This window comes from Chelmon rostratus, chromosome 17 (genome assembly GCF_017976325.1).
Source record: "Chelmon rostratus isolate fCheRos1 chromosome 17, fCheRos1.pri, whole genome shotgun sequence".
Classification (NCBI taxonomy): domain Eukaryota; kingdom Metazoa; phylum Chordata; class Actinopteri; order Chaetodontiformes; family Chaetodontidae; genus Chelmon; species Chelmon rostratus.
In genome coordinates, this window is record NC_055674.1 from 9153196 (window position 1) to 9181123 (window position 27928).

Consider the following 27928-nt stretch of genomic DNA (forward strand, 5'->3'; position numbering starts at 1 on the left):
AGCTGCCTTGTGTTGCAGCCTCAAAAAGGGAAGAGCTTTAACAAATGCATGGGATGCAGACGGTGGTATGCTTTTTTCCTCAAGCAGAACCTCCAACAAAAAAAGTGCACACTTTTGTTGCTTTAATGCAATCCTCAAGAACAGGTCGACATCCATATTCACCGACTGACTGAATCAAAGCACAATAAACAGATCTCTTGAAGAGTGCACTAAAAAGTACCAAAAACACTGCAGTGACTTCCTCTGATGGAGGCACACTAATAGTTAGGTCCCGCTCAGTGGCATATTCTGAAGAGGACCACACACTATCATTTCATTTTTTTTAACATTTCGGCCAGCAAGTGTCAAACACAGCCTTGAATACAGACTATATACACCACCTGGTGGCAATCTACAATCAGTGGCATCATCAGGTCAAGAGGTGCAGGTGGTGGAGTTCATCACAAGATGCCTTAAAGCACATATGTCAAACCGATTCCATAAAGGGCCGTGTGACTGTAGGTTTTCGTTCCAAACAAAGAGGCGGACACCAGGCCAACCAATCAACATCAAGGGATCATTAGTTATCAGCTGAAGACTGAGATCAGCTGATTAATTGATTCCTGCCTGGTGTGCTCCTCCTTGGTTGGAGCAACAACCTGCAGCCACACGGCCCATTATGGAGTCAGTTTGACATGCCTGCATCAATAAAAATTTACTATGACATGGAAAGTTACCACCTGTTAAAGAGCATGTTGGAAAAATGTTCACTTCTCAGTAAGTCAACATAAACCACTTAGCTGCTTCAGTTTCAGGATTCTGGTGCATGCTAACACCTGCGCTTTTCCGACTATGACAGGTCGGCCGTGAGAGGGGCCGATTATTTATAATGAACCTGTTAATGATACTCATCAGCTGTTTGTATATTTCAGGCCTTATCAGATAGTTGGAAAAAAGACCACATGGTCAAACACTGATACAAAAGTACAATTGGAGCTTAATTTGCAGCCATCAAGTGTGTATTTTTCAGAGGGTTTGTAAGTTTGCACAGGCACAAAATGTGGTTCACACAACTCTCATGTTGTTTGAGATGATTAACAGAGACCTTATGACCTCTAGTGGTGAGCAGCAGTACAGCAGGATGCTACCTACTCTACTTCTTCAGTTACAGCATAGAGATTTTCAATCTGATTGGACAGATTTTTCAAAGACACATAAGAGAAGGGGAATTTTTGGATGTTTCAACTTTAATCACATTATCAACAATTCTATAAGCAACATGAGGGACTCAGCACCGTCATCCCCCGAACTAGACACAGTATCTGGTGTTCTTCAACATAGGGATGGTAACCTTGTCCCTACTGCATAATCTTTCCTCTGTGAAAAGTTTAACATACACACACAGAATGACCAACTCACTTACTTGGCACCCAGGCCAGTGTTTCTGCAGCTTATCTGCTACACGAGTATCAGACAGACACATGAGCAGACAAATGGACGAGGAAACAGCGAGGCAGCCATTTGTGCAGGCTGTGTGCCTGGAAAGTTCAGTCTGAGTTGTACCGCCACACCTGACGCTGTTAAGAGACGGTATTAATGTCAGAAGGCATTCCTTTCCTTTTCTCCCGGATTCTCCTCTTTGTCGTGTAAAAAATAATAATTATAGGATGAATGATGAAGTGCATGAGCTGCAACAGGTGGGCCGGAGCGCACAGATCTACTCCAACACTACGGTGCCGCCTGCTGCCTCCAGGGCTGCTTTCAGTTTCTCTGCCTCTTCTTTGGATACATTGGCCCTGATTTCCTGAGGAAGAGACTCCACTAGTTTCTTAGACTAGTTTAGGAAGGAGAGAAAAAAAAGAAACAAATTTAGTAATGTTACCACATCTATGAAAGCCAATGTGTGCACATTGGCTTAGAACCTAGTTTTACAAATGCAATCAATTAGTACTGACAGGTCTGCTAACACTTAAATCTTTTATTTCATATAAACTATGCTGCCATTAAGACCATATTACACTCATAAGAAAACACTGGAACCTGTTCCAGCTTCCTAATTCAGTGTTGCATACCGCTGCATGAGCAAATTTGCAACAGAATGTTTTCAGTGCAGAGATTCACACTAACAGGAAAACCCAATCGTCAGAATAAATGTTGGCATATTACAGGTATTTTAAAACTTACGTTTCAATTTTTAATTTTATGTTGCAACAACACTGTGGTTAAGGTCTGGTTAGATTTAGGCACAGAGGCAACTTGGTTAGGGCTGCAAAAGATCATGCTTTGTCTTAAAATACCCGGTTTTGTCCCCAAAAACACAGCTTGAACTGCTGCGTGGTAGGTGTCACGCCACAACCGACACCTCCACCTCCTGATGAGAAACCCCGCTCATACACAGCTACGGATAATCTCAACTAAGACACCTATTGTAGAAGCGCTGATATGATATATATGAAATATACACATTTAACACAAAATCCTAACATTTTATTCTGGCGAGTGGGCTGGACAGTATGTAACACTGAGAAAAGGAAGCAAAAGTCAGTTCGGGATATAAAGGAAATCTATTTCATCATTATTCACAAGGAGAAGGATGCTCTATAAAGTGATGCTATTATAAAATCCTGCACTTGAAATTCAGAATTTGGTGAGAACTGTGGTGAGAGAGGCTGGCCAAACATACAGCTGAACAATGTGCTTCTCACCAAAACAAACTGTGTGTATAGGACAGAGGACAATGATGAGACTTACCTGGACCAAATTCAAGCCTGGGATGCAGTTCTTCACTTCCTTTATAAGTTTCACTTTTTCAGCTGCTTTTAACTCTGTCAGTTTGACTGTGAAGTGAGTCTTTTCTTTCTTAACGGGCACCTCCTCCTCTTCTGCAGCCTAGTTTCACAGAGCAAAAGACCGCAAATTTATTTGTGCACCTGCACTTCAACTATTAGCTGCAAGAACTGTTGGTCAAACAATAAAAGTAATGTGTAGATTATGTGTCAGAGAGATGTGAAGTCGTAGTTTATGGTGGATTTGTAGCAGATGAAGTTACATATCGTCTACTCTCTGCGCTTTGTTTAAAAATCAGTCACCTGAGCCACGGGAACAGCTGTTGCAGCCATCGACATCATCCCAACGTCCTGAATGTTCAGAGTTTTCTGCAACCAACAAAAACACGACACCACCGATGGATCACAGCAGTCGCTATCAGAACAGGCATGTTGTGGCTTAGATTTGGCGTTCTGGGACAAACCTTGAGGAGCTCGTTGAGGTCCGACACCTCTAATAAAGTGAGGCTGGCTATGTCATTGACGAGCTGTTGGATTTTGGGGGAATACTGTTTGGGCGCTCCGTCTAGTGGAGGGGTGGCGATGGCATCTGAGTGGGTGGCTGGACTGGTCTTCAGAAGCCTGAGAGCACACAGGGCGGGCGCCTGCCGCTGAAGCTGCTGCCTGGAAAACCAACATGGATTCAGTAAATGACGTCTCATCCTAAACTCTTAGAGCTCAAGATACTAGACCCTTTGTATCTGGATATACAGATCCAGCTGAGAGCATCTCACATCTGGCATCAGAAAGCATGTCTTTACTGCTGTCAAGATCTGTTGCTTTTCTGAGTCTCAATCAAGAAAATAATCATCAGTCTGCCAAAACAAACCTAAATTATGCGTTTTTTGCCCCCCTCATATATATCCTATGACTCTTTGAGGGCGGGTGTCGTTACTAATACATCAGGCTGAATGCAACACAGTCCTCAGCTATTACTGTCAGTTCTGGTCGCTCCTTCATTAGTATTGTAAGCTGTAGGTAATATTAATGGCTTCAGCGTACAACAGAACATGAGCTTATTGAAAGATGCAGCTCGCGGTCATTTATTTACTACCAATAAAAAGCTAAATTTTCAGCTTCATGAGTGTGACCTTGGCTGTCAGAAATACAACTGCTTTACGAAGGAAGAAGACAAACAGCTGCCACGTTTAGTTTATGCAACCACACTAAAGACGTGAACAAAGTTTCCTGGGAATACATACAGCGATCACTGGGTAATAGTTAAGCTAAAGCCTGTGAAGGTTCAGTTACTGCTGGCTAAAGTTACCTAGCTAACGTTAGCTAACATAGTTATCACACAGCCGTAAAACTTTAAACTCCTTCCAGACTGCGAGTGAAATACATATTCTGTATTTACACAAGCTACAGAGACCTCAGCATCACCTACAATCAGTATGACCGGCAGCAGTCACCGACTGTCTGCCCTTGAAGATGCTGACAGTCAGACTCTGCTGCACCGTTACCGCTGCCCCGGTGTTACATGACTGACTGGTGCCCGAGCGGGCTAATGTTACGTACCTGTGTGTGTCCGCTGCAGCCCGCAGCGCGGTCCGGAGGCAGTGTCTGGTGCAGTACATGCTAACGTTAACTGGGTTTATCCCGGTATCCGTCTAAAAAACGAGCCAAATTGGTCACAGCCAGGCCTCCTTCAGCAGTCCCTCTGCCTCAAAAGCACATGGCGTCCTCTCGGCTTCTGACCTACCCACAATGCATTGCGTGAACTGTTAGAAAACCTATGGGAACCTATAAGGGACAAATGGGAGGAATGTTGCGATACGTTTGTTTCTTTAATGAATCAATAAGGGTATCCATAGTTAATGTTAGTGTTAAGTACCTGAACCTGCATCAATACTATGCACTATGTTATCACACAATATGGAGCCCTGCACCATGTAATAAGATAAGATAAGATAAGATAAGATAAGATAAGATAAGATAAGATAAGATAAGATAAGAAAGATTTAAATAATCCCCAGCCGGGGAAATTCGGGTATTACAGGCAGCAGGTAATGGCAGTTGGAAAAAAAAGCAACAGAAATAGAGAAAATAAAAGCTGAATATATGTATTTCTACATAGATATATATAGATATATATCTATATATGTAATGTCATGCGCTGTAATAAACAGTGTTGCAAAAAGAAATGCATTTGTGTTGTCCCTGTTTTTCCTGCTACTATTTACATACCTGACTGTACACAACACAATAGAAACATATATTATTCTGATCAACTCTGTTTGCCATAATTTTACGCTTTGTTGCAGTTCATCACTATTACCATAAGATGGCAGTATACATTACCAATTTCTAAACAGGCTATGACAGTCTCATGGAATCTCATATTATGATGCTGTAATTGTTATTGCCTGTATTATTACTTTTATTTTACTTCATGATATGTATTTAAGCAAAAATCAGACATAATGTTACTGTATGAACTAATCTTGACACCTGCACTGTACCAATGCTGAACACTGGGGAGGAGCACAGGAATCCTCTTATCCAAGTAATCTCTGCACCCATCTGCTGTTACAGTCATCCACCACCTCCAGCCTCCACCAATATGCTATTTCCCAACTAGTGTCTGTCAACCAGCCCAAGTGAAGGTAAGAGGGATCCACCGAGACAGAAAATCAATGCATGGGCTGTCAATGCAACATGACAGGTTAACATGTCCTGCTTATCTCCTCCAGACCATGCTGCTGTCTCCTCAGGCAGAGAGGAACTGGGAGAGTCTGTGTTCGGTGCTTGAAGATGTGCTTGAAGACCAGTCCCACAGGGAGCTGTTCGCCTTAGAGTTGGGCTCTGGAACTGGGCAGCATGTCATACGCTTTGCCCAGAAGATGCCCTTTGTTACCTGGCAGCCATCAGACATCAAAAAAGAGTATTTGGACAGGTTTGTGTCTTGTAGAAGAAGGCTTCTAGTAGTTGTGCTGTCCTACATGCATCAGACACAACAATGTGCTAATGATCCAAAAGGCTGTACAAGTGATTTGAGAATCTGCTTCTGAAATACAAATTGCAGTATTAAGGCATATATTGCTGCAACCCACACAAAGACTGTTCTCCAGCCTGTCCACCTGGATGCCAGCGAACCGTGGGAGCAATGGGCAGGCCTTCCTCGCAACTCCTGTGATGTTATCGTTGCCATTAACTTACTGCAGTACAGCTCCTTCAAAACAGCACAGGTGGGCCTGCTTGTCTAAAGAGCAGTTCATCATTTGTGAATGGCCAGAGCACACAGATTTCCGAATGATCAAATAATCTTTTTAAAAATAATTTTCCAGGGTGTTTTCAATGGAGCAGGTCAGATCATCAGGCAAAATGGCCTTTTGGTAACATATGGGGTATGTACCAATAGTCTTTAAGTTGATTATCCACTCAGAATGGCATGACGTTGACTGACACCTTTTCGAATCTTAAACATGTTCCAGGCGTACGCTATTAACGGCACCATTACACCGACTTGTAATGAACAACTGGACGCGGAGCTTCGAAAAATGTGAGTAGGCTTTTATTACTCGTAAATAACCTCCTACAACCTGCCAACAAATAGACTTACTTAATGCGTTTGCTCAGGAACCCAGAGTGGGGTCTTTCAGACATCGATGTGCTGAGACAGCTGGCCTATGGGAACGGGTTGCGTCTAGAGAGGATGGTGAGTCACATACTGTAGCTTCAGGTAAATACTTGGTCCCAACTACAATATAGCTTCTATACCTGTATTGTCTTTCATTTTCAGATTGAGATGGAAGAATATTTCAAATGCCTCATCTTCAGAAAACTTTAAAGAAGCACCAAGTGTACCAAGAACTTTTTTTTGTATACTTTTAATTTAGCATGTCGAAGAACATTTAATCATGTCACTCAGCAATGTAATGTTATGGCCTTTACACTTGTAACTTATTAATTAAATTAAATCTTCTCTACTTGAAATGTATGAATGTGACTGTACTTTTCTTAAATAAATTAAAGTCATACTGTCCGTCTCTGTTCAAATCCTACGGAAGGTTATAGAAAACAAAACAACTTGAAGCCGGTGGACAATAAGAACCAGATATTTATTAAATATAATTTCAAAATTACTTTAAAGTCAGACAGATCGGTATGATGGAATAAAGAAGTTCACAGATAGCAACTGAAGGGTTACAGAAATCACTGGGTGTGTGATCGATACATGCGGCGCGTCATGTTCGCTCTGCAAGCATTTTCCACAATTCCGGAGAGCCAAGCACACTTTAGAAAACACTGCCCACCTGTGCTGACTATGTGTACATCTTAATCTGTGACCAATCCAACCAAATGCACACAGTGTGGAGTGCCTGGAATTATAGGTTACGGTCTTATGCTTCTGTGGCGGTGCTTAATGATGAGCAACCAATAACTTTAATAAAGAGAGGCTGGATGCTTTTAGAGTTGCTGGACTGGTTTAGTTTGTTTATTTTAAGGTCATTTTAAATGATTTCGTCCAGAAAAGTGTATTAAGTAAGGATTTAACCACCACCCAGCCAATTTTCTAACACTCTTCCCACAATGTACAATCCCTGCAATGTGTTTTGTCATTTAAAAAACTACATTAAAGACACTCAATATTGCAAGCAGTGCACGACAAATAAATGCCAAAACAAGATATGATGACCCTTGTTTGTGTGTGCTTGAGGGGGATGGAACTGAAAAACTACGAGTGGAAATGGAACCTGCGAACCTAATGGCGATGAGAGATTTATTTCAAGTGTTTGACTGTGCTTCCTCTCCCCAGACATCACTCTTTATCCCCACACACACAGTCTCTTGAACAGCACATATAGATGACAGGTTGCAATAATTCACGTCCATCTAAGGAAAATAATGAAAATTTATCATGCAAATTTTGCTTTAGAAAAATATGAGACAAAGGATGGTTATGTCTTGTCGTTTTTTCTCCTCAATTGTTATCATATTATTATTTTTTAACTTTAATACCACTGACTATTTCTGAGCTTCAGTTATTCATTTAATAAGGAAATACTACATACATATCAGCTGGAAAGTGGGAGGAGGAAGGTGAGAGGGTCTTGGTTATGGGCCCTCTCTTGCAGCTTTACCCCACATTCCCATACTTCAGTAGGGGTAGAGGCAAGGAGAGCAAAAGTTCTGCAACATCATCACAATATTTTACATTGCCACAACATCACAGCGAGGTGGAAGGTTGGAGGTGTGTGTGTGTGTGTTTCCAGAGGGCATCCTCAGAGTCCAGAGAGTGAGGGGAAAGACCAAAACGGAGGAGAGGGGGGTGTAGTGGGGCAGACCCTGCAGCGCATGAGCTTTCAGTCGAAGGAGATGAGCTGTGCCTCCGCGCTGCCCGGCACAGCCTGAGGGGCCTGCTGCTGCTGCTGTTGCTGCTGCTGCGGGCCACCAGGGGGAGCCACCTAGCAAGAAAGGAACACAGTAAAAGTAAATATAGGAAGATTAGCAAGGACTGAAATAACCCATATGAAGTTAAAAATAAAGAGACCAGTAAATGATTGACATAGCCTGCATACCACAGTGCGAGGTTTTGTGTTTTTTTTACAGCTAACACCTGGTTGCAAAGGAAGAAATAATAACTGGCTGACCTGTTGATACATGGGCTGCTGGCCTGGCATGTAGGGCTGTTGGGGGGGCATATTGGGGTCCTGTCCTGGCAATGCTGAAATCATGTTCTGCATGCTGTATGGCTGGTAGCCCATGTAACCCATACCATTAGTGGGGGCAGCCTGGGACATGGGGGGCATACTCTGAGCCTGAGAGACCACATTCTGCACAGAAGAGAGTCAACAGTTAGTAAGATAATTATTTGTCTTTATGTATTTTTGGTGGTTGTTCAAGTAGTGATAAGAAAATAAAAGTGGGAGTCAGTCAGACCTGGTATCCCTGTGTGGGTGTGGGCTGATAGTTGGAGTAGGGTGGACTAGTGGTGGGGGGAGCCTGACCGGGAGGAGGAGCAGGCTGCCCATTGGTGCCTGCAGCCTGGTACATGTACGCGTTGACCATATTTGGATCTGGAGTAAGAGAAGACAGCCAGTCAAGAACAAAAGTATAAGGGTATTATGTCAAATGTTTCCTGACTGAATGTAATGAAGTAAGGCAATTAAACATGGAGGATTTGATCAAAAAGCATTTCAAAGCCTTCTCTCAGTTTCCTCTTGTTGACCTCCTCACCTGTGGCAGCACCGGGCATGGCTTGGTACTGTGGTGGCGCGGTCTGCCCAGGTTGGTTCATATAGATGTTGTGCATAGGTGAACCCTCCACAGAACCAGCAGGGCTGAAGGTTCCTGGGTAGCTGGGTGGAGCACCAGGCTGGTACACCACCCCTCCTGCCACATTGGGGGGCAAAGACTGCATCTGCGTAGCAGCACATACAGACATTATCAGAAGTTTACTTCCAAAGAGAAGAGGTAATACGGTGACTTTGGTGTCTCCATTCATTGGAATAAATCATCCTCCTTGGAATTAGTTTAGCTTAGTTTAGACAGCTGGTGATGGAGCATGCAGTGTGTACCTGGGCATAGGGCAGAGAGAAAGCAGGCATTTGGGCTCTCATCTGGATCGTGTGCTTCTGCTGCTCCAGACGCATCTGCCTCTCCTTCTCCTGCTCCTGGAGGCGCTGGATGGCCAGCTGTCTTTGCATCTCCAGGTATTCCTGCAGTTCAAAGACAAACTCTTGTGAGCATGATAATGAATTGACATTGATGTATTGATAGCTGCACTTTTTCAGTGGAGAGCCTCGTTTGAGGACCTGTTTCTTCTGCCTCATGATCTCCAGTTTTTGTGCCAGCTGGATCTGCCTCTGTCTCTCGGCTTCCTCTGCGGCACGACGCAGCTTCTCTCTGTGTTCATCCCGAAGGGCGTTGAGGGCCGCCCGAGCATCGCGCACCTGAGCCAACTTGTCCTGCAGCCCCTCGTAGTACACTGCCGACAACGTACATGATAATGTTAAAGGTCAGAAACTGGACATACACGGTGACATGACGACAGAGACACACACAAACTCACGCACAGCTAACACTCACATCGCTTCTCATCTAGCTGGTTGAGGATGTCCAACAGCTGTGGATGCATGTTGTTGATGGACTGGAAGAGCGAGAGCACGGCACTATCGTTGGTGATGCTGCGACCTCGCATGTGGTTGCTCTTCATGCGGTTGAGGAATGTGGTGACAGCATTCTGCAGAGCTTTCAGAAACTGCTCATGGTTTTCTTCCGACTCCCCGTTCTGGTACTGCTGCTGAAAGCAGGGACAAGAGGGGAGCAAAGCGCAGGAAGTCATTTGTGGTCTGCTTACTCCAACTCAGCTAGACATAAAATATGCTAATACCATAACATCTGCTCTCAGCACCAAATTTCAACATACCTCCACTATGTTGACTGGCTGGACAGGGACGTGACTTTCTACAGGCTGACTGATAGTTGCTGGAAGGGGCTCAGCCAATGGCACAGGGGCAGGGGCTGAGGGGGTGGGACTCTTGCGAGCCTCTTCCTGTTTCTTCTCCCAGTAAGTTCTGTTCAGGTAACGGGCCAGCTGGAATAATGTGACATACAAACATCAGTACTATAACCACATTGTAGGATTTCTTAATTTCTTCTTAATTCAGTTATTGAAAAAGAGAAGGACACCACATGTACCTCAGGGTCTACATCTTCAGCTGATGGAGCAGAGGAGTTCTGGAGAGAGAATATAGTTAATTATACAAAACATATTTCATTAGTTTGCTGTAAAATAAGCAGACATTTGAACCTTATATTAATCATGTCTGGTTGTGTGAATAACTCAGTTAGCCAGAGGGTCTCACCACAGGGGGGGTGTAGAGGGTGCTGACTGGTGGTGCTGAGGAAGTCACTGGAGTGGGATCAGCTTTGGGATACATTGAGTAGGAGTTTTTCTGCCTCTGTAACAATGCATACAGGTATGTGTCAGTTTATGAGACAAGCACTTATATACCAGGTAGAATTTCAGCTTTGCAACCCACCATCCGCTCCTTCTCCTCAGCCTCACTTTGGGAAAGGGCAATGGCCAGCTGCAGCTCCTCCTCCTCCTGCAGCGCTGCCTCGTCCCTCTTCGGGGGCATCTGGTGAGAGAGCAGAGAAATTGTGTTTTCTATACGTATGTGCTGGCTTGGCTTGACTTGGCGCGCAGGGCTTTGCTTCTCCATTACAACAGGGCTACCTGCTTGAAGGCGTGTTTTTAACAGACGGCACGCTTTTCTTGAGTCGATGATGTTTAAGCAGCGCCTTATTTAGCACTCTTTACTATTGCACCGTGCTATGGTTGTTGGTAGCCAGCTCCTTGTCGTCATGGATTTTAGGCTGTTGTTACGATTTTGCTTGGCATCTACCGCTGGCTGCTTGAAAACCGGAGACAGGATGACTGAAACTGATGAGGCATCTGTTATGTCTGGCAACAGCAGCAGATCTAGCATGTCGCAGAATCATCCCTGAATGATGACAAAGCCCTCTGACGTTACCACAACCCACTTGGAGCCGGTTAGCATGCTTTGACCCAATTCTAGAGATGGTCCATCTCAAGCATGATTCAGCACAACTTGGTGTGTTTAAACTGGTAATGGAAATGCAAATCAACGTGCCACGGTTTGACTCTGCATGGCCAAAAATGCCAATGGAAAAGCTCTACGATGCATGAACCAGAAATCATTAGAGTCTACAAAAATCATACAATAGAGAGTGAGGTGAAGCCTACAGAATCATTGAAATACATGTCTGTTTTACTACAAACCAGTCCTTTAATATCGACTTACTTCCTCAACAAATTTATTTCAACTGTGACCAGTCTGACCATCAACTACAGCATCTCAGTTTCTACATACAGTTTCTAAACCATTACCTGTGACTGCTGAGACAGCGGGCTGGTCAGGTACTCAGGAGGCAGCTCGGCAGGGCCTGAAGAGGGGGCTTTACCTTCAGCTTTCCTAAGGGGAGGAGAGAGGGAGGGGTGGCTGGTGAGGAAAAGGGATTTGGGAGGACAAACAATCTTTTAAATCAGAGGAGAACATGCTGCTTGAAACACCAACATTTCTCCAAACACAGAACATGCAGAAGTGCAAACCTCTCAATACTTCAAAGCCTTCTGAATTTGTTATTCTAATATGAAATGTTAGCAAGTTTTTGATCTACATTCAGATTTGGATCTGCATGAACATGTTAATGCTGAGTTTTGGAAAATGCCAAAATTAAAGGTTTAACAAAGCAAAATATCAAGTCAGTTAAAGTTAATACTGCAAAATTATGGCCATCTACATTTGTTATGTGTTACATAGCAAAAATTGCAGGAAAAAATGTCGGAATGAAAAACAACAAATACAGAAAATATTATAAACAGCTAAAAGGTTGTCCTTTTTCCTTTAAATAAAATAAAAATCAGCACTTCTTTTTTTGGCCTAGTGCAACTGATTTCCACACAAAATGAAGTTCAGAGCATGCATAGGTGTGAGTGAAGATTATACACAAGGCATTGCATGAAGTATTTTTTGCCCTAAAACAAGAAGCAGTAGAGGTTGACAGTGGTCAAGAGTCTAAGATCAATACTTAGGCTCAACAACAAAGTATACAGCTTAACTTGAGAATTCTTTACAATACCAGTCTCATATGGCAGTTAATGAAGCACTTCTCTACATAGACAGACTGACCAGGACCACTATACACACTCAGACACTGGAATTCACACTCATTCTGGTGGTTCAGGTCTGGGGACTCACTTGTTAAGCAGCTCAAAGCACGGCTCACACACACGCACTTCCTTCTCTATGCCAAACTTCGGAATGGTGGAGTACTTAGACGAACACTTTCCACAGAAAATCTGGCCACAGGCTCGACAATGGTGCTGGAAAAGCAAAGAACACGAATCGAGGTCAACTTCCGCACATGCGCTATAAACACACACACTGTAGTAACTGCATGAAGGAAACCATAAAAACCTACAAGTGGCCTCGTTTCAAGAAAGTCCAGCCTACCTTTCTTGTCATAACTCCAAACTGAACTCTGCACCGGTGGCACTCCTCTGCATCAACCCAGTCTGGAGCCTGGACAAAGCAGAAAGACATCACATCTTACTACGAATACGGTGGCACAACAAAATCACTGGAGCTTTGTGTACAGTCATCCCCCCTTCTAAATAGTTCCAGCACAAACTCATGCTCATTCAGATACAGAAATCACCCACTTCACAAACCTAAGTCTACTTCAGTTAAGCAAGGAAACTAAATAGCTCACCCTCTCAGCTGCAAACATTGCATCACTCTCCTTAAACTCAGGGAACACATGACCTATGAGAAAATGAAAAGAAAAACAGAAATTGTAGCTATAGACACTGTTGGAAAACGTTTATCTGGGAAATTCAATATTCAGAGAGCCTTCCTTTCAGGCAATTCGGAAAAACATTTGGTAAAATACATTTTATGTACATGTTTCCTCTTACCTTCCACTTTCATGATCTGATAGGTGTCTTGAACCACCTTGTATTTGGGTTCGTTGCGGAAGGCGTGAGCCCAGGCCTGGATCAGGTAAAGGATTTTGTTTCTGACGTTTGGTTCCGTCTGTTTCTGGTGGTAAAAGAACCACACAGAGTGAAATAACTGGTGTCACCCTTCTGATTATATTCTAAATGCCTGCTGTCACATAACACTGGTACAACTGAGCTTTTCAAACACAGACTGACTCAAACAACATTGTGCTTGACTGCATGAACTAAGGTGGGAAGTCCCTTGCTGTGGTCTTAAAAAAAAACAAAAAAAAAAAACCCTCCTGTCACAAGGCTATGACATCATCAGGAAGTGGAAGCCAGCATGGGCTACAGGAGCTTGTGTCACATGATACATCAAGGAGCCAATCAAATAGTGCTGGCTCATGCTGTAAAGCAGCCAGCTGCCAGACTGCAGTGAGCAGTTACCGAGTCGAGAGAGAGAGAGGGTGGGAGAGGTGATAAGGCTTCCAGCCAAAATATAGTCAGGCAAATCACCCTGTCTGTGTATACCAAGGTAAAAACACAGTATCCAAACTCTCCACTGCTTGTTTACATGTTACTTTGACAGAGGAGGGCAGGGGACGAATACATAGTTGCAAAGACATCGTCAAACCTGATTAGAGGTGAAACTATCAGAAGACATTTTTGATAGGTGATTAATAACTGTTTCATAATTTATTCTGGTACTAGCATGTTAGGTACATGAGTTCATCATCATCATTGTAAACTAGATAGCTTTGGGTTGTGGACTGCTGGTCAAACCAAACAAGACATTCAGAGATGTTACCTGGGGCTCTCAGAAATTGCAGTGGGCATTTTTCATTAGTTTTTGACTTTTTATAGACTAAACACATAGCCGCTTAATAATAAATATTGACAGCACTGAACCCAATTCTATGAATACTGCATCTGCTCCACCTTTGTCAGCAATTTCAGCTTCACAATGAAGATATAGTATTGACTACAGCTAAGGTCAAATCTCGAGCAAATGTATGTTTTTAACTTTTAAGTAGGGACTTTGAAATAACCGGATTGTACTGAAAACTGTATATTGGAAATGAAACAGAGTAGGCTCATAACATATTAGTAGAACAAAGGTCACCTTGAGTAAATCCTTCAGTTCCTCCATCGTTTGTTTACTTGCTACCTCATCGTGGACTGTCTGGCCACAGTTCTTCACCACTGACTCCAGGACCTGAGGGGTGAGGCCAAAAAAATTCACTGACTGTACAGACATCACCAAAGTAGTTTGTACTTCAAAAAAACAGATGACGAAACTGTGACAAAATAGCACACTAATACACAAAAAGCATAGACAGCAGAACTTTAGGTTTTCAGTTAATTTAGTTAATGTTATAATGTATTTTTTACCAACTGAAAAACAATTCAGCAGCTCATTTTGCACTGTGCACACATCTCACCTCAAGTGCATAGAGGGCAACATGTGGGTTTTTGTCATTCAGCTTCTTCTTAATGGCCCCAATGGCATATTTAGCTCTGCAAGGACAAAAACAAACATTGCTCAAAAGCAAGTCCAGTAAATAAATTAAGTCAGGAAAGCACACTTGTTCAGTTTCCTTCCTTGAAAAAAGATAAACCTCATGCTCAAATGAGCTATTTTCAACTTCAGTATCTAGAAATATAAGTTATATAAGAGAAATGTGAGGGAAGTGGGCAGAATCACTCACTGGGCATCTCCTTGTCGAATGAGATCACAGATCTGCAGAATGGATTCCCAATCAGTCTCCAGCAGCAGCTGACTGGTGGCTTTATCTGCAATTAGCACAGATGGTTAAAGCTTTAACATATGTACTGTTTGCCTAATATAAACAACACAGTATCAGCTACATCAAGCAAAACACGTCATCAAAAATAACGGGCCTCTGCCTCTTTTAACTACAGTCATCGACATGTTGTAGACTTGCTTTATGGACACCAAGTCTCCCTGGGCTTCATATATAGGCATAATGTATATCTGTAATAAACACTGCCACTATGAAGGCTATACAGTCAGTTTTTATTGAAACTGTTTTTTACGGAGCAGCCAACTCAACTATATGACCATTTTGGAGGCTGTAGTTTGAGCTGTTGTTGAAATGTATTCTGTTTTGCAGAAAGGTGTTTCTACTATTTATAAAATATTATGACAAGCAACAAAGTGCATGTATCTATACATAGATACAAAGATGTCATCAGGGATTTTACTGTTTGTACCACTGAAATTTACTATAAATCTTGGCTTTAATTAGTTTTACCATATTCAAATTTTCAGGTTTTTAATTTTCTATTAGAGAGCCAGTGCTCAGTCTCTAGATATTGTCTTATTACTGATTCCACCTTAAGTCTTTTTCCTAAGTGGGCAAAAGCCTGAGCATGACTGCTTGGTCATTGTCTGATGATAATAATTCAACAAACTGTATCTTTTGGTATGTGGGATTATGCACAGTTATGGCACAGTAAGAACTGATATGATAATGGCCTAAAGGTTTTGCCTTATACCTGATCTTGAGGCCCTGAATGAACATCTAGTTTCAGCACCTTTATTATCTAAGCCCATAGTGTGCTTGTGCATGGCGTTCATTTCTAAATGTCCGTGTTTCAAATTACCATAACACAGCATAAAGTACCACACAGAGACCTTGGTAATAGTCCATCACAGAAACACTCGATAAAATGCACAGAGAGCTGTTTACTAAGTGCGGATTTACGGGGTGCCAGCAGCTAGTTTTTCAACCTTGGGGCCTCCTACAAAGGTAAATCCGGCCATCATTGTCAACTGAATCTCAAGTAAGAGTTGTTAATAAACAACTGTCTGACACTTAATTGAACTTTATCTGACAAGCCTTTCATTTTTCATCTACGAACACCGATAATAACTGCATTGTATGACAAAGTTGCTTTTTCATTGGGCTAGTGCTTAGGAAAGCTAAGCTAATTAGCCTTCTAACGTTGCCTTTGCCAACTGCATTTTGGTGGAAAGGTGTCTAATTCAGTGTAACGTCGATCTTTACGGAGAAAAGATGGACAGCTAATTATATCCGTCTGGCAACTAGGTTACCTAATCTACCTGTTGTGAACTTGAAAAACTTATGACAACACTAAGAGTCATGAGTATCTCATAATTAACAATGTTATGCTTGCCTGCCTTGCTTCATGGTCAGCCAGGCTATATCAGCAGTTAGCTATACAGTAACATTAGTCTTATTACTGAGTCACTAGCTAACCTTAATATATTACCGTGTGTGAAGCTGACGTGAATTTTGAGGCAACCAGCTACCTGGTTTAGCTTGTCCATTATCACGGAGACAACACAAGGATGATAAAACGTAGAAAAATGAAATTAACAAAAGAGATTGTATTCGCTACTTGCTAAATCTAGTGAGCCTTTATGGGCCTCCAAACAATAGCAGCGAAATTGTTAGCAGGCTAAAATTAGCTAGCTGGCCCGAGAGCCACAGCCCTAGCGTCTGTCAAAACAATACGCTGGAAAAAAATCGCACTTTGACTCATACTTGGCAAATAAACTATTAACTTAATGAATATGTTGACAACTTACCCAGAAGCCTCTCAAATGTGCCTCCGCCTTTCCCCATATTAGATTCAAAGTCTCAAAGTAGCTGTCGAGGAGTCTTATTTAGCCTACGGCTCCTGATATTTTCACCGCTGTGGTTAGCCTGTTAGCTTCTCTGTTAGCCACGGAGCACAGCTGTACAATATTTCCTACTTCCCACTTCCGCCGTTGAAACAACAACACACTGATTTTCTCCCTCTAGCGACCATTAAATGCAAATACAGCTACATTTCGAACCATTAGAGCACAAGATAAGTGTGTCAATAGAGGTGGAACGATTGTTTAGAGATTACTGTAAAATACCCAGCAGTTTACAGGATAAAGTAATTTATATGAGCCCCACCTTTGCTGGCTGCAATATTATGATGATGTAATGCACACATTAATGCATCAATAATTATAATTCAATAATATAACATGTATTATTCTGTTTTTCACAATGAGTACTTTTACATTTGATACTTTAAGTACATTTTGATACTAATGCTTTTGTACTTTAATATGCACAGATAAAAAAAGGTTTGCCACACAGTCTGAATGCTGTCTTAAGAATGAAACACAAGGTATAAAAAGTGAAAAATATATAATAAAAGAAAAGCATGTTGACGTTCACGATGTTTGCCTGTAAGACTTTGGTGTGATACTTATGGTAATTTTACTCAAATAAAAGATCTGAGTACTTCTTCTGCCAGTTAAGCTGCAATTAATTTATTTTTAATTTAGAAATCTATTTAGAATATGATGTATTGCTATGGAGTAAATGAAGCTACTCAACCGCATATAAAGTAGTTAAAACTGAAAATCTAAAACTCTTGTTTTCTTGGTTTTTCCTTTAGCTTCTCATCTTGCTGCAGTGACATCCATTTGTACTGCAGGTCCCTGTGACGTCACTGTTGGGTGCGGTTACGGGTGTAACAAAACACACTTCTGACCACACCCAGCCAGTGTCATCACAGGTGAAACAGGCTTGAAACCTTCAACCAGAACACCAGACACCAGAAAGTTCCTCTTTAAAACACTGCTTACATATTAATGCATCAGTGTGATTTATTAATATGTAATCAGTATAATCCAGTTACACTGGATGCCTTCAAAATTCAGGACTTTTACTTCCAAGGTCATGTTTTTACATTTTGGTAAAGCTTTTTCAGACTGAAGTAAAGGATCTGAATACTTCTTCCATCTCTGGCTTCCTAACCTGTTGATACAAGGTCTAAGATAAAGGTGACCTTACAGTTGGTAACGATCAAGACCCCCCTGAATCACTGAATCCCCACCAGCTGTACCATTGACACTGTACAGTTGACCCTGATTCATGTACCTCACAGTATATGATATCATTAACGATTCATTAGTACACTCACAATATGTGTGATTGTTATTGTAATTGTGTTGGTATCACACCTTTATAGCTATTTTGAGACACTGCAGTGATTATTTAGAATGTAAATAGAGTACTTGTCCGACTTTATGTTGTTAACAATTGTACAGTAAAATAGCACAGACTGCCTTACTGTATTCCTGGCATTACTCTGCCAACATTGGTATAGGCCTACTTAGGTCATGTATGAGTCACTACCTGGCACTTGGGACACTGGTGTCCATTGTTACTGTGGTGCTGTAATGCTCTATAAAGTGGCATTGTGTCGCTCTGTCTTCTGCTGTTACAGACAGAAAGAGAAGAAACTGAAGGAGCCTGAATCCCTTCACAACTGTGATCAAATTTAGTGCTTACAGCAGACAGAAAGCCAATTCCATAGTATGTTTTCCACCAAGAAATGTAGCTTAGAAAAGGTTTTAATTTGCTGAAATTGATTGTTTTTGAAACTCTCTGTGGAAGATAATTCGCTTCAAAGCAAAGGAACACAGAATCTTAAGGATCTAGACAATGTCTCATGAATAAAGATTGAGGCATGTAGCATCCCACGTTACATGCTTACACACTGACAGATCCATTACACATTCATTCATTCACTACAAACTTGTACATTCTGAGTGCTCATCTCTTTTTACACAATATCCTCTAATTTGGAATATCCAAGCTGGGTGTTGGGGTGGAAGCTTTATCCATAACAGTGAATTCTTGTTCATTGTGATCCTGACAAAGATACTGATGAGATGCTTTTAGATCACTTGCTCAGGGAGCCTTCTTGTTGTTAATTGAAGGAACAGCAGAATTTTAATGTTTTGAAGGAAAGATCATGGATTTTTCTTTGCCCCTGGTACGGGGTTGCTGAGGAGGAGGTGGAAGATAGGAGATGGAGGCCCACAAACACACACTCACAGACACACGCACACAATATGGCACCACAAGCAAATGTACACACATCCCCATTGTTCTATTGTTCCTCTCCGATCAGCAGGACCCCTCGTAGTGTTTACAGAAATGAACAAAACAAAGATTTTCTTTTAAAAACTACTATATATCTCTCAAACACAAATGTGAACACACCACATTTCCCGCAGAGGAGGATTTGGAGGACATTTTATTGTATTTTACACAGACGGAGAAAACAGGTTATTGAAGGATATCAGGTATGAAATAACGAAATGAGTTCAATTTTCCCAAAGAAACAGCCTCCTGTGGCTTTTCAGAGAAAAAAGCAAACTGGAACAACATTAAGTATAAAATAATTGCAAGAAGCAAAATCAAAAGGAGAGGAATCAGGTTTGTTTTGTTTGGGGGGGTATATTTGTGGGACTTGAAGGCATTTTGGAAACTTAAACATAACCTTTGACTTGTGTGGCAGGTGCCCTGCGAGGACTACTTTCTCCACTGCTGAAGGTGGGAGAACCTGGAATGCCAGGGGGACTTGAGCCGGCATAGAGCAGAGATCCCCCAATGAGGAGCAAGGCCGATGCCCCCCAGCCGATGTAAAGGGCAGGGCCGAGCTCACGCTTGTGTGGGGCCGCCACATGTGGATCGTAGAAATCCCTGATGATGGAGTGGGCAGTCCAGCAGACGGGCACAAGGTAGAGGAACCCCGCGATGGCGAAAAGAGCGCCGGAGATGCGAGCGATACGGGCCTTGACGCTGTTTACACCGATGCACTTTGTGCACTTGACTCCGAGGACCCCCAGAGCCAGAGCCACGCCGCAGATCATGATGGAGAGCACGGTGAGGCCTCGGGCAGCCTGCATGTCGCTGGGCAGAGCCAGCAAGCTGTCGTACACCTTACACTGGATCTGACCTGTGCTCTGCACAATGCAATTCATCCAAAGGCCTTCCCAAATGATCTGAGCCGTCACTATGTTGTTACCAATGAAGGCGGTGACTCGCCACAGGGGGATGGCGCACACTATCGCCCCACTCACCCAGCCCACGATGGACATGATAAGGCCCAGCAACTGCATGCCAGTGGTTGCCATGGTGACAGGTGTTGTTTGAATCAGATGGATTCGTCTTGGTTTTACTTCGGTCTCTGTTTGTTTCAGAGGGCCCACTTATAGTCCCACAAAGCAATGTGGCAGTCTACAGTACTGGGAATACGGTGCTCCACTCTACTGGATCTTCAGTCTTCGGGCGATGATGTCGTTCGGATCAGTTTGGGTTTGACGAGGACAGGTGACCCTGAAATTCAGAAAATTACCTATTTTAAATCATTTTCCTATCCATCATACAAATAGTGCTACAAATATCAAAGTATTTACTACTTCTTACTACTTACAACAATGAGCTGTACATGCATAAAGCTTGAAAAGACTAATGGAGCATATATTTATCATAAATATTTGGAAACCGACTGGGAGGCCCATGTTTGATGGATTCCAGTGAGAACCACAGAGAATAGCTGTCTTTGACACAGCTGTGGGTGTCGAGCTACGCCTTGCCGGGTGAGTGGATTATCTCAGAAAAACATGAGGAGACTCTGAACACAAGCATCTTTCATGAAGGCTTGTAGAGTGGGCCAGGAGGACCCATGTCGTCTATTTATCACTGCTCTCACTTTCCACATTCGACCGATTCTGTGAATCAAAAGCTTTCCTGCACAATCTCTCCAAGGGATCCTTCCTGACAGGGACGGATAGAAAAATGTCCAAGGGATGTGCTTTACCCATCGGACCCCTTTCAGGTAAACATGGAACCGACAGATCCCCATCTGAGAGCATTCATACTAGATTTGATGAGAATGTGAGTTGTCAGATAACAATAGATCATATCCCTAAAACCAGGTTAAGACCCACATTCCTCCAATGCTACAAAATATTGTGCATTCATTTATACTAATAAATAGTCCTCGCTGGGTGTCCCTTAAAGGACCCTGAAGGCCCCCAGACCCCATTTTAAGAATATGTGCCTTATCTTTGGTACAACTAATCGCTCTGCCTACTTTACATTGTAATGAGAGTTTCATACACCGTCCTCCAGCACTGAGACTACTCAAACAGTGATATTAAATTGTGACACATTTAAATATATAATAGAGGATTTCTTTATATCCCATCAAACTTATTACACTTCACACAAATGTATCAGTTTGCCTGTCAAGCTGTTGTTGACATTGTTGGAAATGTCACCAATGCACTGATCAAGGATATTTACCTCAAATGAAGTGCTCTGACAGCTCCCCTCAGTCCTCAGGTCAGTGTCACTGCTCCTCTGCTTGTGGAGGTCACCTGGGATGCCTGCAGCTATGAACAGGGGCCCTGAGAATTCGGTCTGGTCCTCAGGAATGGCTGCAGAGCAGGGGGAGGCTCTATTCTCAGAGGTCAGGTGAACTGAAGTGGAGAGGAGTCGACCAGCTTCGACACCCGGGGACTGGACTGGAGATGGGGCTGCCCTCCGAGATGCCAGCGCAAGTCTGTGTGGCAGTGGGCAGAAGCATGCGCTTGTGTGCGCGGCCGTGTCGGTGTGTGAATGAGTGAATGTGTTTGAGTGTGTCTCCCAGTGCCTGGTGTACTAGCACAATGCCCCGCTGTTTGGCTGTGCCCTCCCTCCCCGCTCCTTGTCAACCTCTGTCCAAACCCCGCAGCTCCTCGCATCCATCCAACCAACTCAGCAACCTATTTCCCCCCCCCCCAACTTTGACTCACTTGTTCATTTATGAGAGCCTTCTCTTTCTTCGACTCTCCTCTTTCCTTTTCAATCTGTTTATGGGTTTCATTGAAGTTGTTCGAGTGTAGGGAGTCAGTCCTTATGCAACCTCTTGTGCCCTGTTCTGACAGGAAAAATGTGGTTCATTGTAGTTTTTCATAATGGATTTGTAATTAGATAAATATGTTTAACACACTGGATTAATACTGAAAAGTGTTTTTGATTGATGCTGATAACTGTATTGATTATGGAGATTTATAAATCTTGTCACAAATTTGATGTTTAGATGCTGCAGAAACTAGAACAGATGATCAAGGGAGCAGCGTTTTTGCCGCCGTGCAGGCGACCGGGACTGAAGAATGGATTCAGCCTGTCAGTAAATGTATCTGTGAAGGTGTGAATGTGGACTCCAGTCTCGGCGCAGTAGAAGGTCACACGGCCCTCTGTGTAGTCCAGAAACATGCCCACCTTCCTGGGTCTCTGCTCCAGAGCCAACGGGGTGACAGGAGAGGTGTTGGCAATGTACTGGCCTCCAGCCTTCAGGCTTAAAGTCCAGAAACCATTTGCAGGGCAGACAGTGAACTTGCCCTTCCTGTTTACGGACTGTCTGACGACACCCAGGTTCCACTCGATCTTCTCCCCGACCTCCACCTCCCAGTAGCACCTCCCACTGCTGAAGCTTTCTTTGGCCAGCGCGTTTGCCACACGATCGAACCGCTTGGGGTGATCCGGTACCTCCTGGAGCTTGTCCGTGTGTCTCAGCTGTTTCCTGTCGTCAGAGACGGAGAGGAAGGGGTGGGCGGTCTTAGCACTCAGATTGACATCCACTGAGAAAGATGGAGGAGAAAAAGCAAGAATGGGTCAAACAGCCTGGACAGCTTTAGCACTAAGGGACTGTATAAAAGTTGCTGCAGTGGGGAGGGGAGTAAAATCTTATGTTTCAGCTTTTTAAAGACCCTCCCCAGCATTATCAATACTGACCTAGAAAAAACTGCGACACCCTCCCCCTTATATCTCAAAATATAGTTCTGCATTTGTACAACTCATCCCACAATTAATTCAGATGATGGGATTAACAGGAATTAAGATGGAATTGGCAATTTCCAGGTTCCAGGAATTTGAGGTGTTTCGAAATAAAAAAAACCTACTAAAACCTACCTCTACTCTTCCAAACAAAAGCTAAAAAGAAAGAGAATAATAATAGTTATTTGTGTACAGTCTCTTATATTTGTGTCTGTGTAGCTTTACCTGTGTATTTCTCTATTCTCTTCAGTTCTGTCAAAGAAGAGCCACAGGAGAAAGAAATGTGACTGCCATTGAATTTATTGTAAAATACTGATTTTTAAATAAAAGACTGAAGTTGCTTGACTCACCAGATTTGGAGAGCCTGTTGACTTCTACCTTTATCTTTTCCATCATGTCTGACAGTGCTCGCCTGGTGACCCCAACACAAGGGTCGGTTTCTATGGTAACCTTGGACCAGTCCTTCATCTCGGACGGGCACATTGTGGAAACGATGTTCTGCGTGACGTGAGCAAAGACATGTCACTGATGGTAGTTTCACCGTTATCATTATGCTGTTATGATAATGGTTCTCACCACAGTAACTTGCTTGGCGTCATCACTTTGATCACTGTTTACAGGAATCTGAGGATCAGGTTCAGTTGTCTCCTTCCTCAGCTCCTGGATCTCCTGTTTGAGCTCTTCCACCAGCGTTTCTACTCTCCTCTCCTCCTCCCTCTGTCTCTCCTCAATTGCTGCCACGACCGCTTTGTGGCTCTTCTCCATGGCGTTCACGAGGGCGGAGAAAACCTTCTGGCTCTCTCGCGCTTCCTTGAGGTAGGAGTTCTGATTGGACGTCATGATGCATCATTAGTCAATGACATACTGTACTTTTTCTTTTGTAAACAAAGATTTTAATGCTGTTAAAGACTTTTTAACCCACCTTTTGGAGCTCAAGAGAATACTTCAACCTCTCTATCTTCTGCAGCCTTTCCTGAATCATATGTTCAACATCTATAACCTGCAACAGTGACATAAGCACACACAGATTTATCAATTATCCAATGATGTCACCTGCGATAACTGACAAATCCAGTAATGTACCATCTCTTCATCAGGTGGTTTCTTTGGTCGATTCGTCCTGTAGTTGTCTGAGACGTCTGCCAGAATGCGGTTGACACTGAGGTCGGGCCTGTCAGTAAACACTCTCTTACAGTGGGGGCAGTATTTGGACTGGTGTCGTGTCCAGTAGCGGCAGAGACAGGACAAGCAGAAGCTGTGTCCACACGGTATGGTCACTGGGCTGGTGAAGATGTGTCTGCACAGAGAGCACAAGAAGTGCTTCTCTGAGAGGAGGCTGATTGTGGAGGCCATACTCTGAAAGCGACAATGTTGACAAAGTGTAAGAAAGATTTTTTTTCTGTTTTTTCAAAGATCTCTGTGTCTACGCTTGCACCTGATGGAGGATTGTGTTGGAATGGTAAATCAGGCAAAAAAAAGTGCCCATATGAAATGAACAAAAGGAAGGAGAAGGGCATCTAAAGTTCATTTAGTATGCAAACAACGTCTAAAGTGGATTCCTACTTTTTAGTAAATGGTGGAAGAAGTGCTCATATATTCTACACACTGTATGCACATACTCAGTATAGTATAATCCACACTCCAAGTAGTTCTGCATTCAAAAAGAACAAAAGTAAGGTAAAGTCTACTAAAAGCAACAAAAGTACTGGTTCTGCAGTAAAATGATCCTTTTGACTAATATATTGGCATTATTATTAAGAGTAGTAGTTGTAGCAGTAGTAGTAATAATAATAGTATTAATAGATCTGTGTGTAAATATATATAATTTTCTTTTTGTAGTTGGTCAGGATGGAGCTAGTTTTAATTCCTTTATATACAGCAGTAGTTCAATCCAGTGGTTCCTGATCGAGAGTTTGGACCCCTCTAAGGGGTCAGGAGATAAATCAGAGAGGTTACAAGATGATAAATCGAGTAAGAAAGTTTTTTTTCTCACAATTTAACAAAAACAGGGGAAATGCTTCTTTGGTGGAAACTGCTAGCATCTCACACTGTCTACATCTGAAACGTGACAAATGTTCAATGTCTAGACAGCCCGGTTTTAATGAGGATCACAAGCCAAAAAGAGAAACCACTGGTTTAATCTTTAACAATATATTGACATTTATAAACGTACGCTGACATGTAGTGGAGTCTATAAAGTAGCATGAAATGAAGTACACATACCTCAAATTGTAATTATGAAAAGTACTTCAGTAAATGTACTTGGTTACTTTTCACCACAAGTACATATTGTTGCATGGGAATCTTTTACAGACACAAGTTGTCATTTGAAATGTGTTGTTAAAAAAATGTATAACAGAGTAATAATAAATGTAAAAATGTATTGTAAAATCAAATCAAATATTCAGTCTGGAACAACAAGTATCTGCCAGTGACCAAAACTGAAGAGCATTTACACTGAATTGTGAAATCATTTGCGGCTCAGCAGTGCTATGACTCTCACGGACAGCATTCCTCTCATATTATCTAACGACTCACAAAGGACAGGATGTGTGATTCTTTTTAAATCCACTGAAGTACCAAACATGTCACATGTGAAAGCCTCCCACAGTGAAGCCCAACCCTCTGATCACCTTCTAGCACAGTGTCTTCCCTCTCACTGTCACGGTCACAGCCATGTGAGTTAGAAGAATCTCTTTCTATCAAGGACAGATAACGCTGAACTGACCGAGGACGGAAGCAGCTGAGTCAAAGATGCAAAGTATGTAGTCAAACAGGTAGCAACCAAATAGCTTGTAGATGGGAGTTACAGCACAACACAGTACAATCAACACAAAGCAGCAGCTACTGAAATCCTAATGTTGTTTTTCCTGTGATTCCTGAGTTTCATCCTGACTCCAGTTGCACTCTGACATTCATGCAGGAAGCACGCTTGGATTATGCAACCTGGTCACGAATGATTCACAGGTCTGATTTCTGTCTACATGTAACTTTTCCTAAAGAGAAACAGAAATAAACGTAAAAACCTTCACTGAGCCGAGTGAGGTCTTACCAATCCGAGCTGATCTCGTCCGGATAACGCTGCAGTCGGTCTGCTCTGCTTCTATTCACAGCGTCAGGTAATAGATAGATACAGCAAACGGTGTACACTCAACAGGTGCACCCAGGCGTGTGTGTGTGTGTTGTCTAGGAAAGGGGCAGTGCTTTTGACAATGGCACTCTCAGTTGAGACTCCACCCTGAATGTAATCTGAGCTGCACCTACAGCGAGACACCAGGAAATGTTGGAAATCTCTGTTTATTGAAAATGCAGATTTACAGTTAAAAAAACAGACGTGAGATTTTTGACACGTTTTGACACGATTTTTGGCAGAAACAGCAGCATAGTACAGAGCAAGCCAGGTTTGTGTTTCAGCCTAAAGGGAGTTGCACAGCCTGAAGGCTACATAAACAACAGAGCACATGATATTAAGTTTTTCTGTCCACTTTATTAAAACCACGCCGTCATGGGCGAGGCGTCGCAAAGAAGCGGTTGATGAAGATTGAGTTAAAGTTGAGTCTGGCAGGAGGGGCCACTCTGTCCTCCATGTGCTTTATAGCTACCTGGGCTGTTCCTCCTGCCGATCCACCTACGGCACCGCCTATGATCCCATAAAGAACCATCCCACCTGGCCCCTCAATGGACCCAAACAGAGCGCCCATGACAGCTCCCACAACAAAACCCGTCCCCAGTCCTCTGGCCAGGGAAGTCCTGAGCCACCCGTTGTCCATCTCTGCCTTGGCTCTGATCTCTGCGCCAACACTGGTGGTGTAGGCATCCTTCTGGTGGTACAACTCCTCCGCCATGTACTGGTTCTCCATCTCAGTCCATGCCTTCTTTATATCTGCTTCCCTCTGCTTCCTGAGCCTCCTCTCCTCCTTCTTCACGCTCTCCTCTGCCTTCTGGAAAGTTCTGCTGCAGAAGTAGCCGCCACCTAAGGAGCCCACCATCCGCTCTATCTTCTGAAGCAGCTCTTGGTCCCGGCTGCGATCTCTCCAGTTCTTGCTGAAAACGTGGAAGCGCCCGCCGTACTTCTCGATCAGTTCTCTGAGGTGCCAGTCAGTCTTCTGCACCCTGTGTTCCAGGATAGCTCCATCCGTGCTTCCTTCGTAGGCCAGGAGGACCATGCAGTGCCTCAGACAGTGTCTTCCAAAGCGTTCCCTCATCAGCTTCGGGGTTTGCATTTCATTCGGAGAGATTTCCTCCATGTCGAAGGCAACAAGAAAGGCATGGGGACCAGGAATGCATAAGCACTTAGACCTTCTCAGCTCCATCTCCCTCTTGGGCTTCGATATATCCTTTTCATAGATGTTTGGTCCGTTGATCACAGCCACTCGTCTGCCGGCCAGCTCTCCAGTATTCTTCCTGCTGTCAGAAATGCTGGTGATGTCCTTAGAAAACTCTTCCCGGCCGAGTATGGCGTTTGTCAGAAGGAACTGTGAAGGTCCAGTGCTACCCACCACCATGAGCCTTAATTCTGTTGTAGATCCTGCAAAACAAGTGAGGTTCAGTTGAATATGAGAGTGAAGAAGTGCCACGTAGATGCAAAAGGTAATGTGCTTTTGCTCACACTTATCTGTTATTTCATATCATGGTTTTCTGTTCTCTTGCTGAATAATCTTTAGCTTCAAATGCCTGTAAACTGTGTGCACCAAATTTCACGGCAATCCATCCAACAGCTGGTGAGACATTTTACTCAAGCCCATGAATATCAACTTTAAAATGAAAAGTCAAAGCATCACCAATGTCAAAGGGTTTATCCTGGCTAAAAACCAGAGCTCAATCAAAACCTTTTTTAGTTGATAAATGCTGCTAAACCGCATGCAAAGTGATAGTGACCCACCTTTTTCAGTGTTGTAGTTTGAGTAAAAGTAAAGCAGAGCACTAAGTTCTACATCATACTTATTTAGTTCCTGTATGAATTAAAGCAGCGATCTTACCTTTCTTTCTCTGATCCATCG

The 27928-nt window shown here is 43.0% G+C and overlaps 5 protein-coding genes across 10 annotated transcripts; 1 reads left to right on the plus strand and 4 right to left on the minus strand.

Annotated features, from left to right (window-relative positions):
• Positions 1–634: 634 nt before the first annotated feature.
• On the minus strand, positions 635–4495 carry mrpl12 (mitochondrial ribosomal protein L12). The gene is made up of 5 exons (XM_041957483.1): positions 4323–4495; positions 3230–3428; positions 3069–3134; positions 2731–2868; positions 635–1813 (listed from the first exon to the last, which is right to left on the minus strand). The coding sequence occupies exons 1-5, from the start codon at positions 4379–4381 to the stop codon at positions 1697–1699; spliced, it is 579 nt and encodes a 192-aa protein (XP_041813417.1). The 5' UTR covers positions 4382–4495; the 3' UTR covers positions 635–1696.
• Positions 4496–5500: 1005 nt separating this feature from the next.
• zgc:103625 (methyltransferase-like 26 B) lies at positions 5501–6594 on the plus strand. The gene is made up of 6 exons (XM_041957930.1): positions 5501–5700; positions 5830–5992; positions 6092–6151; positions 6239–6306; positions 6384–6462; positions 6547–6594. The coding sequence occupies exons 1-6, from the start codon at positions 5501–5503 to the stop codon at positions 6592–6594; spliced, it is 618 nt and encodes a 205-aa protein (XP_041813864.1).
• A 252-nt stretch (positions 6595–6846) lies between these two features.
• hgs (hepatocyte growth factor-regulated tyrosine kinase substrate) lies at positions 6847–16990 on the minus strand. 5 transcript variants are annotated; one of them, XM_041957173.1, is made up of 20 exons: positions 16856–16990; positions 14988–15072; positions 14721–14796; positions 14402–14494; positions 13255–13372; positions 13050–13102; positions 12791–12859; positions 12536–12660; positions 11665–11776; positions 10793–10891; positions 10616–10711; positions 10449–10487; positions 10177–10344; positions 9837–10050; positions 9563–9735; positions 9326–9466; positions 8985–9168; positions 8688–8824; positions 8399–8581; positions 6847–8212 (listed from the first exon to the last, which is right to left on the minus strand). In XM_041957173.1, the coding sequence occupies exons 1-20, from the start codon at positions 16890–16892 to the stop codon at positions 8111–8113; spliced, it is 2304 nt and encodes a 767-aa protein (XP_041813107.1). In that variant the 5' UTR covers positions 16893–16990; the 3' UTR covers positions 6847–8110. The 5 variants fall into 5 exon arrangements, with proteins under 5 accessions (XP_041813107.1, XP_041813110.1, XP_041813109.1 ...); XM_041957176.1 differs by having other exon boundaries at positions 9837–10047; positions 11665–11749; positions 13255–13378; XM_041957175.1 differs by having other exon boundaries at positions 11665–11749; positions 13255–13378.
• A 2336-nt stretch (positions 16991–19326) lies between these two features.
• On the minus strand, positions 19327–26108 carry cldnk (claudin k). Of its 2 annotated transcripts, XM_041956380.1 has the most exons (8): positions 25981–26108; positions 24012–24284; positions 23851–23928; positions 23505–23753; positions 23279–23426; positions 23154–23180; positions 21414–22732; positions 20237–20441 (listed from the first exon to the last, which is right to left on the minus strand). In XM_041956380.1, the coding sequence occupies exons 2-7, from the start codon at positions 24279–24281 to the stop codon at positions 22188–22190; spliced, it is 1317 nt and encodes a 438-aa protein (XP_041812314.1). In that variant the 5' UTR covers positions 24282–24284; positions 25981–26108; the 3' UTR covers positions 20237–20441; positions 21414–22187. The 2 variants fall into 2 exon arrangements, with proteins under 2 accessions (XP_041812315.1, XP_041812314.1); XM_041956381.1 differs by lacking the exons at positions 23154–23180; positions 23279–23426; positions 23505–23753; ... (1 more) ...; positions 24012–24284; positions 25981–26108 and having other exon boundaries at positions 19327–20441; positions 21414–22173.
• A 323-nt stretch (positions 26109–26431) lies between these two features.
• LOC121620396 (GTPase IMAP family member 8) lies at positions 26432–27926 on the minus strand. The gene is made up of 2 exons (XM_041956438.1): positions 27908–27926; positions 26432–27456 (listed from the first exon to the last, which is right to left on the minus strand). The coding sequence occupies exons 1-2, from the start codon at positions 27924–27926 to the stop codon at positions 26432–26434; spliced, it is 1044 nt and encodes a 347-aa protein (XP_041812372.1).
• Between the last annotated feature and the right edge of the window lie 2 nt (positions 27927–27928).